General features: G+C 46.2%; 1 protein-coding gene across 2 annotated transcripts in view; it reads right to left on the bottom strand.

The window, feature by feature from the left end:
• Positions 1-10,414: 10,414 nt before the first annotated feature.
• Positions 10,415-18,646, bottom strand: part of AGXT2 (alanine--glyoxylate aminotransferase 2) — a 35,972-nt gene continuing 27,740 nt past the window's right edge. For both annotated transcript variants that reach the window (XM_045888011.2, XM_045888017.2), the window contains 2 exons: positions 14,816-14,914; positions 10,415-10,854 (listed from right to left, as the gene is read on the bottom strand). In XM_045888011.2, coding sequence (XP_045743967.2) covers positions 10,747-10,854; positions 14,816-14,914 — 207 coding nt within the window. In that variant the 3' untranslated portion in view covers positions 10,415-10,746. The remainder of the gene's footprint in view (positions 10,855-14,815; positions 14,915-18,646) is intronic.

Raw genomic sequence — 18,646 nt, 5'->3', positions numbered from 1 at the left:
ACAACCACGCCCCGAAGTCACTGAGCCCAGACCCTTCAAAAATCCACTTCAGCTCTGTTTCCAGGAAAAACTATACTGAAGCCCTCTCGATGTACCTACTTCTTTAAAGTTTCAGGGAGCAGGAAAATGCTAGCACCGAGATGGGTCTTTGAGTTGACCTATCTAGTTCAACCTGCTTGTTTTACAGATAAGAGCACTTGCTGCAGGGAACAGACTGTCCCCTACTTTGGTAAGGGCGCTCAGTGGATGGTGACCACTGCTGGTATTTACATCTACTTACAGACGAAAGTTGTAGGTGCCGCAGACCAAAGGTCTGGTATTGAGAAACCCAGATGCAAAGAGAAGACATGAGTTCTCGGTGCTGCAGTGAACATTTTTTTCTCACCCAGATACAGAGAAGTGAGGCCTGTTGGCTTTAAGGCAATGGATTCCCTGTGTCCTTGCACTGCTTTATGTAATCCAAAGCTCTATATTAATCCTGCAGTCTGTGCTTGCTGGAGAAAGTGTTCCTTACACGTGAGTATCTTCTTTGCAAAAATGTTTAAACTTGTGAAATTTACCATGTCAGTCATTTCCAAGTGTATATAGGTCAGTGGTGTTAAGCACATTCTGTGTTGCACGACCCTCACCACTATCCATTTATTCATTTTTCAGGACCCCACACAGAAACTCTGGACCTGCTAACCAATCACTTCCCATCCCTGCCTCCCCCCACCCTTGCTAACTTCTATTCTACTATCTCTCTCTATGAATGTGCCTGGTCGGGGTTCCTCATACAAGCAGAACCACACAGCAGTTGTCCTTTTGTGGCTGCCTTATTTCACCTAGCATCATGTTTTCCAGGTTCATCCAGGCGGTAGTATGTGACAGGATTTCCTTCCTTTTGAAGAATGAGTACTAGTCCATCATTATGCATAGGCCACATTTTGTTTATCCGTTCATCCAGAAAGCTCTTGGTTATTTCCACTTTTTGACTATTCTGAATTATGCTGCTATAAACACAATTACACAAATATCTGTTCGAATTCCTGCTTTTAATTCTTTTGGATATATACCCAGAAGTGGATCGTATGGTAATTTTGTGTTTCACTTTTTGGGGGGAGCTACCACACTACCACACTGCTTCCATAACGGAAAACATTCCCACCAGCAATGTACAAGGTTTCCAATTTCTACATATCCTCCCCAATACTTGTTACTCTGTGTGTGTGTGTGTGTGTGTGTATGCTTGGATAATAGCCATCCTAACAGGTATAAATGGTATCTCACTGTGGTTTTGCTTTGCATTTCCCTAATGACTAGTGATGTTGAACATTTTTTTCATGTGTTTATTGGCCATTTGTATATTACCTTTGAAGAAATGGCTAGAGAAGTCCTTTGCCCATTTTTGAGCTGGGCTGTTTTGTTGAGTTGTAGGAGTTCTTGATACAGTCTCAATTCCTAGTCCTTATCAGACATATGATTTGCAAACATATTACCCCATTCTTTGGGCTGTCTTTTCTCTCAGTGCTTTTGATGCACAAAACTTTTAATTCAGAATAAGCCCAATTTACCTATTTTTTCTTTTGTTGCCTTATCCAAGAAATCATTGCCAAATCCAATGGCATGAAGATTTTTTTTTATGTGTTTCTTCTAGACTTTTAAAGTTTTAGCTCAATATTTAAGTCTTCAATCCATTTTGGGCTAATTTTTGTATATGTTGTAAGGAAAGGGTCCAGCTTCATTCTTTTGCATATGGGTATCCAGTTTGCCTCACACCATTTGTTGAGAAATTATCTTTTCTCCATTGAATGGTCTTGGCACCCTTGTCAAAAATTGACCATTTACGAGAGAGTTTATTTCTGGGCTCTCTATCTTATTCTCTTGGTCTAAAAGTGTGTCTTTATGTTAGTACCACACTGTTCTGATTACTGTAGCTTCATAATCAGTTTTGAAAACAGGAAATGTGAATCCTTCAGCTTTGTCCTTCTTGTTCAAATATATTCTTTTAAAGTTGTGCATCTAGACAGCATGCATTTCTGAAAGGTATTTTCGAGAGTGGCAAAATCTGAATCTTCAGGACTTTAATACAGAAACTAAACTGTTTTTTTTTTTTTTTTACCCTTTCTTTGCTGCACTAAAAGGATTGAGCATTATACATCCTGCTTCCTTGTACCCAAACCCACCACCTCTCCCCACAATCCTTCTGGATGAGTTAGACAAGTAAGGGAGGAGTTAATTCTGGGTGTAAGATTCTACTTAAAGAAGTACAAAAAGAGGTGTACATGTAGGGGAAGGCAATGTTCCTGGGAAGGGGAAAAGCTCCCTGCTAAAAAGAAGATGGAGGGTAGAATATTGCTAAAAAGAAGGAAGGGGTGTTACTGGACGGGTCTAGGGGTTGACTCCAGGGCTGTTAGCAAGGATAAAGAGGGCCCTCTAACCCAGGTTGGTGGAACGGGCTCAGGACCCCTGGAGGAGCATGGATCAAGTCCCGGTGCCAGGTCCTGGTGGGTGGTGGTGCCGAATGGAACTCGCTGGAAGAGTGGTTTTTAATGACACCTCTGCTAAAGTTCACTTACTACATTGATGTACCCCTAGTACCATCACAGGAAGAAAAAAAATCCTAAAAATATTTTATTTCTGGCATAATTTCATTCTCTCCTCCTACCTTTTGCTTTTTAAAAATTTGCTTCAAGTGGCAATCAATGATGCCTGCAAACTGAGGCTCTGAGCTAGAGCAGAGAAAGAGTTAGATAACTGGAAAACTCTTGCATGGGTGAGGATGAGGATGACTGGCAGGGTGGGCCATGCGACAAGGAAGGGAACAGGGCAATTACCAAGACAAAGAAGGCCCAAAGTGTACCAAGGGCCATCGCTGAAACACTCCCAACTAGTCATGAGAGCTGGGGCTGGGGCAGTTAGAGGAGGCGAGGAAGCTGTGACCAGCAGTTACGGGGGCAGCACAAACGGATGGCAGGGAGGCAAGCCAGAGTCAGAAGTTTGGTTTGGACTGGCTGGGGTGGGTGGGGAATTACTGGCACCAGGCACTTACAGCAAGAAGGCAGCTGGATCAACCTGTGCTCCAGGGAGGAGGAAGAGAATGCAGGAGGTACTTAGGGGAAATGTTCAAGGAGTTGCTGACAGCACGAGTCTCTAAGCCATGGGGAGGTTGCCCTGGAGGTGAGGTATGTTTGGGAATCCTCAGCAGCTAGATAGTAAAAAGCCTTGCATCATGGATCATGGATGCAATCACTCAGATGAAGTATACAGAGAGGGGAAAAAAGAGCTTAAGGCAAAAATCCCTGTGGTATAACAGCATCTGGGAGCAAACTAAACAAAAACCAGTGCATAAGAAGGCAAAAGACTCAAGAGGGGGTAAGATGATGGAAGAGTGTGGAGCCATTAGGAAAAAAAAAGTAGAGGGAGAGAATTTCTAGAAGAAGAAGGTGACCAGTAGTTTCAGCTGCCACGGAGATGCCAAGTAAGGTGAGGGCTGAAGACATTCTGTTGAACTTAGCAGTTAAGGGGGTGTATTAGGGTTTTCCAGAGAAACAGAACCAATAGAATTGGGGTCCCTCGCTGGCTCAGTTGGTAGAACATACAACTCTTGATCTTGAGGTTGTGAGTTGGAGCCTTACATTGGGTGTAGAGATTACTTAAAAGTAAAATCTTAAAAAAAAAAAAAAAAAAAAGAACCAGTAGGGTCTAGCTAGCCAGCTAGTTAGCCATCTATTTATCTATATAGATGTATGTATGTATCTGTATAGGCCGATACACATATGTATCTATGTAAGTAGATTTTCTATATGTATATATATCTACATAGATATATATCTATATCTAGAAAGAGATTTCTTTTAAGTTATTGGATCACATGATTAGGGAGGTTGGGAAGTCCCATGGTCTGTCATCTGCAGGCTGAAAACCCAGAGAAGCCAGCTGTAGTTTGAAGGCCCAAGAACTCAGGAGAGGAGCTGAAGGTGCACATTCCAGTCTGGGTCTGAAACCCTGAGAACCAGGGATGCTGGGCAGGAGGAGACTGATTTCTCAGCTCTAGTGGTCAGACAGAGACAGGGCACATCCAATCTTCCTCCACCTTTTTGTTCTAGTCAGACCCCCGGCAAACGGCGTGATGCCCACCCAGGCTGGGGAGGTCCATCTGCTTTCACAGTCCACCTATCCAAATGCTAATCTCTTTTGGAATCACCCTGATAGACACACCCAGAAATAAGAGTTAATAAGATACCTGGAAAATCTCATGGCCAGTCAAGTAGCCACATAAGAATAACCATTACAGGGGTTACAGGTGACTTTTAAAGATTTATTTATTTATTTGAGAGAGAGAGGGAGAATGAGAGAGCGAGCGCGGGTTTGGAGGGGGGCAGAGGGAGAGGGAGAATCTCAAGCAGGCTCTGCACTGACCATGGAGCCTGATGTGGGGCTCCATCTCGCCACCCTGAGATCATGACCTGAGCCGAAACCAAGAGTCGGACACTTAACCAACTGAGCCACCCAGGTGCCTCTAGTTACTGGTGACTTTTAAAAGAACAGGTTTCCAGGAGCCAGCTTGCAGGGCCCTGAGGAAAGGTTGGAGCAGCACCCCACAATTTCTTGTGCTTAAAGACTTTTTTTCTATAGGAGAGAGAAGCACATTTATAGGTTGAGGGGAAGAAGGAAGAAGAACATAGAAGGGGAAAATCCAGCAGAGAATGAACAATTTATGCAGCAAGATCCTGAGAGAACATGGAGTGATTGAGGGGGAGAGAACAACGGTTTCTGTAAAATAACAACGTGCCCCTGAATGTGGCTCCCGGCTTGTGAAGGATGAGGAAGCCGTGGGTGGGGAAGCCTGCGGGCGTGGGGAGGGCGGCGCTGCAGGAGGAAGACAGGAGGGTGAGCACAGGTCCTGGGAGGGGGAGACCAGTGTGAGCACAACAGGGATGTGAACTGGGGGACCTGAGGAGAGTGTTAAGAATTGGGACACCCCCTTGGAGAAGGCAGGAGGGGTATCTGGGAGCCCTTTCAATTCTTCCTGTGGATACTATGGTGTTCTCACAATTCATCCAAGGGTGGCTTCCTTACTTTCTAAAATAATCCCGGGGGCACCTGGCTGGCTCAGTCCGAAGAGCATAGGACTCTTGATCTCAGGATTCTGAGCTGGAGCCCTATGTTGGGTGTAGAGATCACTTAAATAAATCTTAAAACAAACTAACAAACAAATAAAATAATCCTAGGTACTTTTGTTACCTGAAATTCTACACTTACACAAACATTTCCAAATACTTATTTCCATATGTTTCAGTTATATATTCCACATGTTTAAATATAGATATTGTATGTATTTCTAAATATATAGGTTTCTGAACACACACACACACACACAAGCCTGTATCAGATGGCTCATTGTTTATTTCAGATGGGCTCATGGTTGCCTTCAGCTGTTGGTCACATTGTAGCATCTAGGGATAAAAGGCCCGCAGCACCCAGAAGAGCTGGTTCTTGCTTTTGGTGAGGTTCCCTGTGTTAGGCAGGCATATGAGGATGGAGAAGATGAGCTCACCCTGTCAGTCGCGGCAAGTCTGGTTAGGGAGATGAGTTGTATACACGGGAATAAACATTAGCCCAAGGCAGTGAGGACCAGTCAGAAGGCAAGAGACGCCAAGGGAAGAGTTAACCTTAATTGAGTAGCTGCCAGTGTATTTTCTTATTTAATCCTCATACAGGTTCCATGAGGTTCTATTATTATTCTCTGGACAGGGGAAGCTTCTGCACAGAGAGGGGAATTTGCCGGAGAGCAATCAAGTGGAGAGAGTGCGCAGGCTCACTCCCTTGCATCGTGTTGTTCCGACCGATTAAAGGTTCGTGTTTCACGAGCTGCCGCCTGCAAGGACCCTCCCCGCCCAGTTCGTAATTAGATTGTGTTCTCGACATTTCTGTGCGCTGCGGCTCTGCATCATGGACGCTAGCATGACACTTCCAGTTCTGCCAAACACTCCCTGCGCTGGGCTGGCGTAAAGAAACGCTTGCTTCTGTGTCTTCGCTCTTACTAAACTAGGGGGACCCTCGTTTTTGTTGAGATACTTTGTGGAGCTGTATGCTACTGTACCCATTTTTAATGGGGCAAAGCTATGACCCATTTTTACGGCTTGTGCCCAGTTGGAAGGGAGTCTTCAGCTTTCATGAACCCAGAGCGATCGGCTGATGCGGGGCCCAGCAGCCTTCTACCTGCTCTGCTGAGGACGCTCTGCCATTGGCGTTCTGATGACCAACTGGCAAATGTTGTGATGTTTCTCTATTCTTCTTTTGTGGTTCTTTACAAGAAAGGTAAGATTTAAGTGGGATTTAAAAGGTAGAAGAATTAAGTCCTCCCATAGTTTAGAGATACCATTTGAGGTTAGCCTGAATTATGGAGCGTCAAAAACTACACTGATATAAAAAATGGAGTTTTATAAAACAAATAAAAGCATAGTTTGTTGCTGTATTATCTCTTTATAAGTGTTATTTTACATCTCTTTATAATCGTTAATAATGGCATAGCCAAAGCTTGATGTGATGGTGGGTTTTTTTTTTTTTTTTAATTTTAATTACTCCCTCCTGAGTGGATTGGCATTTCAAGAATTTTTAAACAGCTACTGACATTTTACTGTTATATTCTAATCACATGATGAACTGTCAATATGTTCCTTGTGTGGAAAAAAGTTTACTTGAGCTGAGTGTTCATTATCTTCACTTTAGACCGTTTTAACAAGAAAGGAAATAAAAAAGAGCTTGGCAAGAATGTGGGCTCCTTGCCTTATGTAAGCTGGCTTACCTCCCACCTCCCGTGGGTAGAGCAGAAAATGGAAGGGGGAAAGGGGGGTGCGAAGCTGCTGCCCACGGCTCCAAATGGAAAGAAGCAGGAATCCATCATGTTTATAAACTCGTGAGAGAAGGGAATGACCATCCAGGCTCGAAGGCCATCATTTTTGCTCTTTCTGCTCCATGCTTCTGATGGTTTATGCATCTTTTTTTTTTTTTAAAGATTTTATTTATTTATTTGACAGAGAAAGACACAGCGAGAGAGGGAACACAAACGGGGAGTGGGAGAGGGAGAAGCAGACTCCCTGCTGAGCAGGGAGCCCGATGCGGGACTCGATCCAGGCACTCCAGGATCATGACCTGAGCCGAAGGCAGTCGCTTAACCAACTGAGCCACCCAGGCGCCCTGATGGTTTATGCATCTTAAGTCCCCAAATGCTCTTCAAGGAAGAGGAGCAGTTTCTCCTAATCAACAGGCACTCAGATAGAGCCATCAACTGTCATAGTCAGGAAACGAGGCCCAGGACCCCCTTACCCTGCAGAATTCCATTCCGGGCTTTTACTCTAGAGTGACCCCTGGAGGTGGGAGAATAACAGTGCACAGTTAGGCATACACAAAGATCCTATAGGACTCAGGAAGCCACAAGGACTATGTTCTATGAATTTATATGAACAACTAAAACCCTTTAGCCCATTTCTTCCAGCAGACTATGTTCTGGCATTGGCAGGGACCTGGGCTGGAGCAGGGAAACATTTTGTTTTGCTTTTGGTTTTATTTAAATTTGTGTTTCATTGTTTCCTCTTCATGTTTTGCTAAATTCCTAAATAGTTACCATAATCTTTATTTTCAATGTTCTTTCCTTTTACTTTATTTTTAAAGAAAAGGAGTATTGAAAATGGGAAGGCTTTGAAGAAGAACAAAGAAGTGAGTCTTGGCTTCTTTTTCCAATCCTCCTAACACCATGATTTCCACGGACAAAGAGGAGAGGAAGAACGTTCCAGGTAGAGTGAACTATAGGATCAAAGAACCGATGTGCATGGCATGGAAAGAACAGCAAGAGTAAAGCTCAAAAAGGTGGTTTGGGAGCAAATTGTGAAGGCTCTTGAATGTCATAATAGTTGGGAGTTTAGACTTCTTCCATGGACAATAGGGAACCCTCAAAGGCTTCAGGCGATGAGAGATGTGATCATATTTATTGTTTAAGTAGGTGGCTCTGGTATCAGTGCAGAGAATGGATTAGGAAAGAGTCCAGAATACCAGTTAGGAGGTAGTTTAAATAGTTTAGAAGTGAGAATAATGGCCCAAATTAAGGCAGTTTTGGTAATAAATGGGCATATAACCAATCTAGGATTGGTTAAGAAAAACTATGCTGGAGAACGTATTCATGAGATTAGTCATATGAAAGGCAAAAATATAACGGAGGAAAATAATGCCCTAAGGTGTGTGCCCGAGACAAAAAGTTACCATTAATCCAGAAGGGGTTCCTTGGAGGAGAGATATTCAGTGTGTTTTCCGTCAGATATGCTGAATATGAAGTGTCCTTGTGACATCCAAATGAAGGTGTCTAGACGGCTAGAATCTTGGGGTTGGAGCTCAGAAAAAAGGGTGAGACCGAAGATGAGTATTTGGAAGTCATCAGCATAGTTAGGACAGGTGAAATTCCCGAAGTAGATGAGGTTACTTAGAGGAGAGAGTATAGCATGGAAGAAGGTATGGCCCAGGACAGAACCTTGTAGTTGAGGAGTTGCCAGGAAAGAGACTGAGAAGAGCCATCTGAGATAGAAGGACCACATTGCAGAAGCCAAGGAAATAGTATTCAAAAAGGAGCAATTAACATAACAATAAAAATTAAAAAAAAAAAAGAAGCAGTTGTTTAGAAAAAACATTCAGGAGCGCCTGGTGGCTTAATTGGTTAAGCGTCTGCCTTCAGCTCAGGTCATGATCCCAGGGTCCTGGGATGGAGTCCTGAATCTGGCTTCCTGCTCAGTGGTGAGCCTGCTTCCCTTGCTTGTTCACTCTCTCTCTCAAATAAATAAATAGAAGAAAAAGAAAAAGAAAGAACATTCAAAAGAAACATTAAATATTGGCCATAAGGGAGTCACTGATGGCCTCTTGAGAAGGCAGTTTCCAAGGAATGAGAGGCAGGAGTGAGATCCTAGTTGTTGAGACATGGACAGGAGGCAAGGAAGGATCACTGAAGCACAAAAACTGCTCTTGGGAAGTTTTCTAGTAAAGGAAGAAGAGAAATGCAGCTTAAAGGGAAGAATTTCTATCTGCATAGTTCAAAGTGCTTTTACATTCATTAGCTTACTTGACTCCCAACACAGCTCAGGAGGTGGGAAGGGCAAGTATCGGTAAGACTGGGAACAAAATGAGGTTTAAAAATTGGTTAGAAGGCTTACCCAAGGTCAACTAGAGCAAATAAGTGGTGTAAGAACTGAGCTTAGAATTCAGATCACTTGGCTTTCAATTCAGTGACCTTTCCCCTTGTCAAAACAGAGCATTTCTAAAGTGTTCACTCTGTTTGGCAACTGGATACTGGAGGGTATTGAGCTCCTTGTTAAAGGGGTATTGATCTTATCCAGGGTGCAATGGGGAGCAACTGAAAGTTTTCGTACAAGGGAATGCCATGTTTAAGTCAATGCCCACGGGAGACAAATTTGGCAGTGAGGTGAAGGATGTGTTAGTGGAACAGACACCCAGGGGGTAGGCCACGAGAACACGGCATCGGACAGGACACAGCTCAAATAAACATCTAACTGCATGCTGAGAAGGTCGTTTCCCTTTCAATTCTGTGGACCCTCTTCTGTTTGTGTTAAGGAGAGGGTATCAGTTTGCTAGTAGTTTTTGACACCCTTCAAATACTCTCTAGTCTCCCTTTTGAACAAGCTTCAGACTGGGAACATCGGCAAGCAATTGCGTCTTGCCAGAGCTGAATTACATTGCTTTGTGTTTATTTTATTTGTATGATTACTTTCCAGTATGACAAGAAGTACTGATTTCCCTTTTATTATTATTATAGAAAGGTTACTGTCAAATACCTCTAAGTAAAACAAGTTAAATTAAGGAAAAATATTAAGTCAACTCTACGATGGGTGGTATACACATACAGGGAAAAAACACTAGGAATGTGCATTTTAATGACTAAAGTTTGAAAAATTCTGGTCTTGGAGGCTATTGTAATAGGAGTAATGAGGGTTTAGTTCAGGGTGGGGTGATGGAAGTGGAAATCGAGTAGAAAGCTCCGACAGATATCTTAAGGGAGTTAAAAAAGAAGGGGACAGTTATCAACCTGGGGTATTTTCTGCATCATCTCTCAGGATGTTTATGGCTGCAATAATAGATAATAAGCTTAAATCCAAAAGGCTGTGCAATACACAGAATTTATTATCTCATGTAACAAGAAGCTCCAAGGTAAGAATCTAGGATTGGTTAACTCAGAGGCTCATTGACATTACTAAGGACTCAGCTTCCTTCTACCTTCCAACCCCAGCAAAGAAGCTTTGTCTTCATAGCCTCAAAATGGCTGACATGATTTGAGCACAACCTATGATCAGTGCAAGAAGACATGTCTTCTGGTGATGAAGAATGAAGAACAAAGAAACCTTTATTAAAGAAATTTCTTTAATAAAGAAACCTGAAGGCACCTCCATCAAAATATTTTCCTTCAGGATTCGTCGTCCCCAAATAGGTCACATGTCATGCATAAACCAATCCTGACAGGGGGAGCTAAATGACGGTAACTAACCTAGAATAATTAGGATTTATTCTCCGAGCTAGGGTTAAAGATCCTTTCCTGAAGGATGGAGTTCTCAAGATAATGGGGACTCTGGTAACACATTTGGCTGATAGGCAGTCAACCATGTCCTATACAACTTATACCAATTATCTAACTGAATTCCTCAAGTTAACCCTTGAACATAAGTGGGGAAGTTCTTGAAGCTTGTTGTTTTTTTATTTTTTAAAAATTTATTTAGCTCTTCTCTCCATGTGTTGGATTAAGGCAGACCGAAATACTTCCACTGCAAAATGAACATCTGGTTTAGTGATGCACATTGAGGGCGTGATGCGGAATGTCTGAGGAGACAAAGGAAAATAGAGCAACAGATCATCATAGAATCAAATATAACTTTGAGAAAATGCACTAAGCTAAGACTCTTAAACCTTATTTTTATGACATGTCTTCTATTTCCCTCCTGGGTTGGTCTCCTCCCTCCCCAATGCTGTACCCAGGCCATTCACCTTCTAGTCTCCTAACAATTCTGGTACCATCTGGCTCTGCACCTCTTCCTTTTTTTGCCATCTGCTCACCTCCTGGTCCTTCCACCACCTTCACTGAGGTCTCGGGCACCTATCTACACCTAATTTCTGCGGGTACCGAGGGTGGCCTCCATGTCCGGGTTTACAACCCTACAAAGTAGCTTCCTGATTGCCAAGACTCCCAGAACCTTCATCTCTGCTCCTCTGCATCCACCCTCCCCTCCCTACCCCCTCAAGGCCAGCGCCAAGAGCCTCTTCTTCGTCAGGAACAATCTAATTTCGGATTCCCACTACATCTGCCCTTTTCACTAACACTTCAGTCTCCTCAATCCCCCATGGGCTTCCGGACTGCCGCCCCGCTCCGCGTCTTCCTCCCACTCCCGCCCGGCCAGCCGCGTCCGGTTGCCAGGGTGCACGACTTTCCCAGCGGGCCCTCAGTTCGCGCGCCCCGCACCCGCCGCCGCCGCCGCCTGCACGCAGCAGGCGCCTGCGGGGGCCGCGCGGGGCTGAAGCGCACCGCCCACCCCACCGTGGCCTGCGGGAAGGGTCCGAGAACGTCCCGCCGCCGGGCAGACGGACAGACGGGCACCACTACTGTTTCAGCCGCTCCAACTCCTGCGGGTCCTAAGTTCTCTTGTCCTCGTCCACCCGGTTGGAAACTTTACCCTCCCTCTCAGCTTGCTCCCCCAGCTCCCACGCCTCTCCCTCCGTGCCACAGACGACCTTCCCCCTGCGGCTCAGAAGCTGTCAGGCAAGATCTTTCTAGAAACTCGTGTGCTCCCACCTCCAGTCTTACATCCCCGCCTGAAGGTGAGGAGGACCAGGCGTCTATCCTATGGAAGTGAGCCCTGGGCCCTGGGGCCGCGCCCCCCCACCCCGTTCCCTCCGGGAAGCATCCCCTCCTCTCGGGCGTCCCCAGCTTCTCGGACCACCCCCCCAACCCGCGAACAAGCCGACTTACACCTCTGCCAACCTAAATCCAAACCACGCCAGATAAAGAGCTGTCGGCCCCACGCCCCCCACGCCCCCCACGCCCCCCTTCCAGCCACTATACAAACGCGATTGTCTCCTATTACCCAAACGGACTCAAAAGGGGGGTTGGTGCTTGTTGGCCTTTACTGTTCCCTCTGCCCACGCTGGTCTCTTCACACCCCGACCCACCGCAGCCCGGGGGGCCTCGGCCTCCAGCAGCCTTCGGGCGCCTCTCTGGCCTCAGCCGCCCCGGGAGCTGCTGGGTGGGGAGCCCGGTGGGGGGCATTTTTCAGCCCTCACCGTCCGGCTGGGACGCCGCCTGGGGCGCCTGGGTCCCTCCCTCCCCTTGAGCTTCGCCCCCTCGAGCCTGCGGGGCTTGCTAACTCCCCGCGCCTCTGGGCCCTTGTCTGTCCTCTGTCTGGGCGCCTTGCCTCCGCGGGTAAAGGCGGGTGCGGCGCAGGTGCGTGGCCGGCTCTGCGCGTTTCCCATGGCGACTCCCTCCCCGGAGACGTCCCCCTCTCACCGCTGGGAGGCTGACGACTCCAAAAATCGTGACTTGGCCCCGGTTCTCTCCTCTGAGCTACCGACTTGTCTGCAGGAACAGATGTCCATAACCCCCTCAGACGGCGCATGTTCACAGCGGCGCTCGTCCTTGCCATGTCTCAACCAAGTTAGACAGGAGGCTTGATCCCCGACTCTGCCTCGTGCTTCGCATCCCAGTCTGCGCACTTCACCCCTCTGGAATCGTGCCCTGAATGTGCCCTTAATCGCGCTACTGCGGAGACAGTTCAAACGGCACCACGGGCCACCCCCCTCCCGTTCACTGCCCCCAGTCTTGGCCCCTCAGGCTTATTCTCCCCAGAGGGCAGACTCAGAAATCAGACTGCCTGAGCTTGGGTCCTGGTTCTGCCACTTACTAGCTGTGCGACTTGGGTAACTTACTTAACCTCTCTGTGCCTCTTCTGCTTCATCTGTAAAATTAGAACAATCATAGTATCCATTTCATAGGCTTGTTGAGCGCATTAAATGAGTCAATGCAAAATGTTTAGAACAGTGCCTGACAAGCATTAAGGGTTTGTATTATTACCACTCAGCGCCTCAAGCCTTATGCTTCAGCCACACAGCTGAGCTTGTAGCTCTTTGCAGTCGGCCAGGTCTCTGCACACGCTGAGTGTTTATCTCACTGTGTAAGGCTCAGCCTAGCTAGGAAGTCTGGGCTAGGAGTCCCTTCTCTTTCCTCCTGTGATACCCCTTTTTATAGCTGTAGATGAGCTTGCTACATTGTATTCTAATTTGCTGGTTTTTTTTTTTTTAACGATTTTATTTATTTATTTGACAGAGAGAGACAGTGAGAGAGGCAACACAAGCAGGGGGAGTGGGAGAGGGAGAAGCAGGCTTCCCGTGGAGCAGGGAGCCCGATACGGGGCTCGATCTCAGGACCTGGGATCATGACCTGAGCCGAAGGCAGAAGCTTAACGACTGAGCCACCCAGGCGCCCCTAATTTGCTATATGCCTGTCTTTCCTGCCAGCTCCGGGAAGGGAGGGACTGGATCTTAGTTATCATTGTAACGTTAGTTCTAGCATAGCAACAGCTGCTTAGCACTTACATGTTTTCCAAATAACTAAGAAATAACTAAGCATGTAAACAACTGTTTCATGTTTTTATAAGTTACAGGATTTTTAATCATTAATTTGTACAGAAAAATACCTGTGACTGGGACTAGAAAAAACTCAGAGAGAATGTCCCAGCCAAAGTGCTCATTCTGGTTTGAGGTGGTTTGATTTGGGCTGGGAGAGCTGGAAGCCTATTTCTTAACAGGGTGAGGGGAAGTTGAGGAGAAGTTACAGATACAAGGGAACAAGTGATGTCCCCTTGAACAAAGCTGGAGAGTGTCAAGAGTCAAGGGCACAGGTCCACGATCTAAATCTGAATAGGAGAGACACTTCCTGAAGTGAATCTTCAGGAGAGGAAGTAAGAAACGGATGTGGGGGCAGATGAGTTTACATAGAGATCTTATTTAAGAGCTCCTATGTTCTCTGAGAAGTAGGAGGCCAGAGTGTTCACTCAACGAGAATGCAGGGCAGGAATGGAGCAGGGAAACCGGGGAGAAGGACGAACATGACAAAGGACAAGGACAAATTAGGGGAGGAGCAGAAGCTACACTCAATCTTCCATGTCTGCCCTGGAGCCACTTCAGGGTGAGGGTCCTGCTGGTGTGAGAGATCGGGGAGAAGGCTTTCCTAGCAGCTGCAGCACGGGCCCAGAGGCAGGGCCGCACCAGGACCACCCCTGCCTGGGACTATTCCTGGCCTTCCCAGAAAGGAGTCGGCAGAGCCGGACTCTGCATGGGTGAAGGGCCCTGGGAGTGGCTGATTCTGAGTTCTCATTAGGGACCCAGCCAGGGCGGCCCACCTCTCCTGCAGGGTCCCCTGGGCCTGCCAGCACTGTTAGGTTCCTCCCTACTAGAATTGCTTTCACGGGGTTAGAACGAATTCATACATGAGAGAAATTAGTCATTGCATGGTTGTGATGACTCTACTGTGACCTGTACCGTAAATCCTCTGGTAGGTGTGCACATCTCTTGTTAAGCCTAGGTAGACGGTCCTCCTAGAGCGGCGGTAACGAAACCATTTGCACACAGCTCCCCCTGGTGGTCTTCAGGCCTCACGGCACCTTTTTCATGAAAAGACCTGAGCATTATGCCTAGAGGAAGTGGGGCTGGGTCAGGAAGAAAAGAGACCAGCTCTGGGACGTCAGGGAGACGCCTACCTAAAGGGATAGGGAACGACCGGCCTTTCTCTTACCTGAGCAAAAATACCGCCTTTGCCAATTAGAAGCCCCATGCGTTTGCAGTCCTCATGGATTTCATTGACTTCTTCCTGGGGAAGGGGCTGGCTGCTCACCTGCAAATACATTTAAAATATATTTTCTATTTGGGTTTGAATTGTTAAGGACGTTATTTCCAAGAGAGGGAAAAAAAGCAACTCGAGCCATCAGTGCTCTTCTCCCTCTCAATCTCTCTCCTCGCTGTAACTGAATACAGCTATTAGAAAAATACATCTGTTAATTGCTGGATGGAATTTTTTTGGGGGTGGTGTTATTAAAAGTATTTGTTTTTATCCCAATTCATCCCAGATTCCTGAAGAAAAAGTGAAGTTGAATGCAGGTAGCCAGTGAATCTTGGCTCTGCTAATGGCTATCCTGGGAATTTGGTTCTTTCCTAGCCAAATTTGGAGTCGGCTTTATTGATGTGGTAATTCTCAACTGTTCACTTTGTTTTGCTCCTGTAAAGGGCTCATTTCACAGTCCAGGAAATGCCTCCAAAGTTACAAAGATCCAGGCTTTCCCTGGGCCACAGCAGGGCCCGGGCAGCTGGGGTGGGGCCTACTGTCCTCATCTCCCTGGCTTGTGGAATTTGCTCTTTCTCCCCCAAGACTTAATCCTCCAGGGTTAGGAAAGGTAAGCACTTGGGGGGGTGTGGGAGGCTGAGGCTGTTTCAGATTACCAGGCATCTGAGTTTGGTCTCTCCCTGGGGGGTCCAGACACGCCCCTACCCCTTTGGTGGCACTGGGCTGGGGGCCGGCGCCCCTTCTGTGTGTCTCCGGTCTTCCGAGCCTGAGTACAGACACCTCCCTCTGACTTAGTCATTTCAAGTCTGACTGTGTGTCTGCATGACCTGGAGGCATTTCCAAACTACAGACATTTGGGGCTCAGGCTTGGCCTATGGAATGAGAAGACCTGGGGCAGGCTGGGGCATCTGGATTGGTGAGATGCTTGGCAGGTACCCGCGTGGGAGTTATTGCTGTGATCCTGTCTTGAGCACCATCTCTCTTCTGTGGCACAGCTGCGGTGAGCATCAGCATGGGTCTGGCTCTCTGGTTTCACATGCATAAGGCATGATCCTGGCTCCTGGGCCGGCCCCTGCCATCCTTGTGAGGCACAGGAAGACTCCCTCCAGGGGTTCCAGCTTTGTTCTTCTCGGGGCTTCCTACCCACCCTCCCTCTAGGCTTCAGTATCCATCCCCCGCCCCCACCCACCCAACCCTTCACTCCCGCTGAAGTCTCAGTGTTCCAGCACAGAGTAAGACTGGATCTCCCAGGGATGCTCACATTTTTGTCTGTCTTAAAGCTTCGAGATAAGGAAAATAATATTCAGACTTTCACACTGTTAGATAACGAGGACTTGGGATGGGGGACTAGACCAGGATCTTCTCACTGATCCTAAAATGTCTTTGTGCATTCCTGCTTGCCCCTGACGTTCTCATCGAGTAGACGGAGAAGACTAATACATGACAAAATAATTGAGGTAACCTGTGAGAGCTGTCAAGTGGTCAAATACGGGGTGGGAATAGTGAGGCGTCAGAGGGCACTCAGCACCCTCTGGAAAGGTTTTCCTGGGGGAAGTTGAGTTGGTGGGGCCTTGCTGGGCAGTTAGGGTCTGAACAGGTGGAGTTTGGCCTCACTCTGGACTGGGCCAGCACCGTTCCTGTTCCCTTGCCCATTTTATCATCCCCTGGCCTCAACTGCTGTGACTAATTGAACATCTTATATGCATTCCACAGAGAAAAGCAGGGCTGAAAACTCTGAGGCACAGCCCTGGGACCGCTGCCCAGGCCCTGTGCTCAAGCCTGTGTCCCAGCTGCTTGATAATCGAGTGGGCATGTTCCTAACCGACCTCTTGGTGGGTGTGTAATGTCTCTTCAGGTTTACCTTTTTTTTGGCCCCCACCTCCCGTAAATCTGCATTTAAATAAAAGTAATCCATGTTTATTGAGAAAAAAGCCTTAAACTGAAATGGAGGTGCATAAAGTAAAATGGAAAGTTTCCTCTCCCCCAATCTTACTCCTAGGTTCATCTCCTGTTGATAATTTCATGTGAACCAGACACTTTTTCTATGTGTGCAAATACATCTATATGCATATTTAGAAAAATGAGTCATACTTTATAAGGTTTTCCAATTTGCTTTTAACAATTTACAATATATCTTTGACATCTTTCCATGTCATTGTATTGGGACTTCATCTTCTTAAAGGTTACCTGATATTTCAGAGTTTATTGGTAATTTGTTTGATCATTTATTGTTGGACATTTATGTTGTTTCCAATTTTTTTTATGATTATAAACAATGCCACAAATATCCCTGCTCATCTATAACTTTCAAACTTCTATGAGTATTTGTTTCAGACATATTTCTAGAAGTTGAATTGCTAGGTCAAGATGCATACATTTAAGATGTTGATAGATATAGGCAAATTGCTGTCTAAAGGACTGTACCAATATATGTCCTCACCAACAGCAAATGGGAGTTTCAATTCTGGGTTATGGTGGACAGTGTTATACCCAAGTTCTGAGCTGTTGTAATTATGTGAACATGGTCTGAATTGTTGCAGGGACCTGAACTCAGTCAACACACACTTTTAAAGTACTTACCATCTGCATGATTCCTGGCCTCAAAACTGTATAACTTATTTAGGAAAGTAAGATACTTCTGCATGAAAACCGAATCAACAAATACATGGTTTTGAAAGATCTGTTCAAAGGAGTTTTTTAGGGAGTGGGTGCTAGAGGGATTCTCTGAGGCCTGGAGCCCCTGTATGGGGGAGAAACAAACAAGCTTTAGGGTGTGAGTTGGATCTAGATAAGGGCTAGAATTTCCACAGGTAGATACAGACAGGAGAGTCCTGTGGTCCATGGTTGGGGAAAAGTTTGAGTGGCATTGGATGTAGGGAAATGAATGGCATTGAGTGGACTTTGAATGGAACTAAAGAATCGGTGAGCTGGGATGTAAACCTGGGTGGTCTGCCTTCAGAGCCCATGTTTAACACTACCAAATGGCAGAACTCATTTGATAGATACAATTTGATAGCCTGTTTTATTTTTTCCATCACACAGTTTGCACACCTTTCCTGTCAAACATATAAATATGCCATTGTGGGATGGATGTACTATAATTTAGCTTGTACTGTATCAGTGGCCATGTGGGAGGATGCTGATGTTTAATCATCACAGATGAAGTCCTGATGAACAATTTGTTCATGTGTCTCTAAGCATGCAGAAGCTGGGTTTGGAACAGTGGGAAAGAGAAGAACCGCTCCTCTCTCATTGGGTTTTCCTCTGTGGAGTCTGGACTTTGAAGCGTAGATATCTTTGGGGGAACTCCTGGGTTGGGGACTAGGATGGACTCTTCTGAGCCTTAAAACACCCTTGATTGGGCCACAAGCTGAAGATAAGTATTTGTGGCTTGTGAGCCAGAGGGCCTAGTCTCATCTTACTCTTATTTTGCTGTTGTCTTCCCTTAGCTTTAAAATCTTGTTTAAACATTCCAGCTTTGTATGGACTCTGCTGTGTGGCATTAACGGAAGAGTCTTACATCCATGGTCTGGTCTGAGTCCTAAAATAATTGAACATCAACCCTCCTAAACTGGGATGCTGTGTTAAGATCAAATAGCAAGAAACCACTTAAGAGAAAGTTGGACAAGAGTTAGGGTGAAGGGGTTAGTCTGACTCTTCACCTTGGGGCCAAGATTCTCCCCCTGTTGCTCCTCTCAGCGGGTCTAGGCTTTGCTTTTATGGAGGAGAGGGTCATGGGCTGCAGGGGCAGCCATGGAGACACAGGGAAGGATTTGAGAGATGTAG

This window comes from Mirounga angustirostris, unplaced genomic scaffold (genome assembly GCF_029215605.1).
Source record: "Mirounga angustirostris isolate CCGP_5_RB_7025 unplaced genomic scaffold, mMirAng1.0.hap1 SCAF_7, whole genome shotgun sequence".
Classification (NCBI taxonomy): domain Eukaryota; kingdom Metazoa; phylum Chordata; class Mammalia; order Carnivora; family Phocidae; genus Mirounga; species Mirounga angustirostris.
The sequence above is the reverse complement of the archived record's forward strand: the minus strand, read 5'-3'. Positions and strand labels throughout refer to the sequence as shown.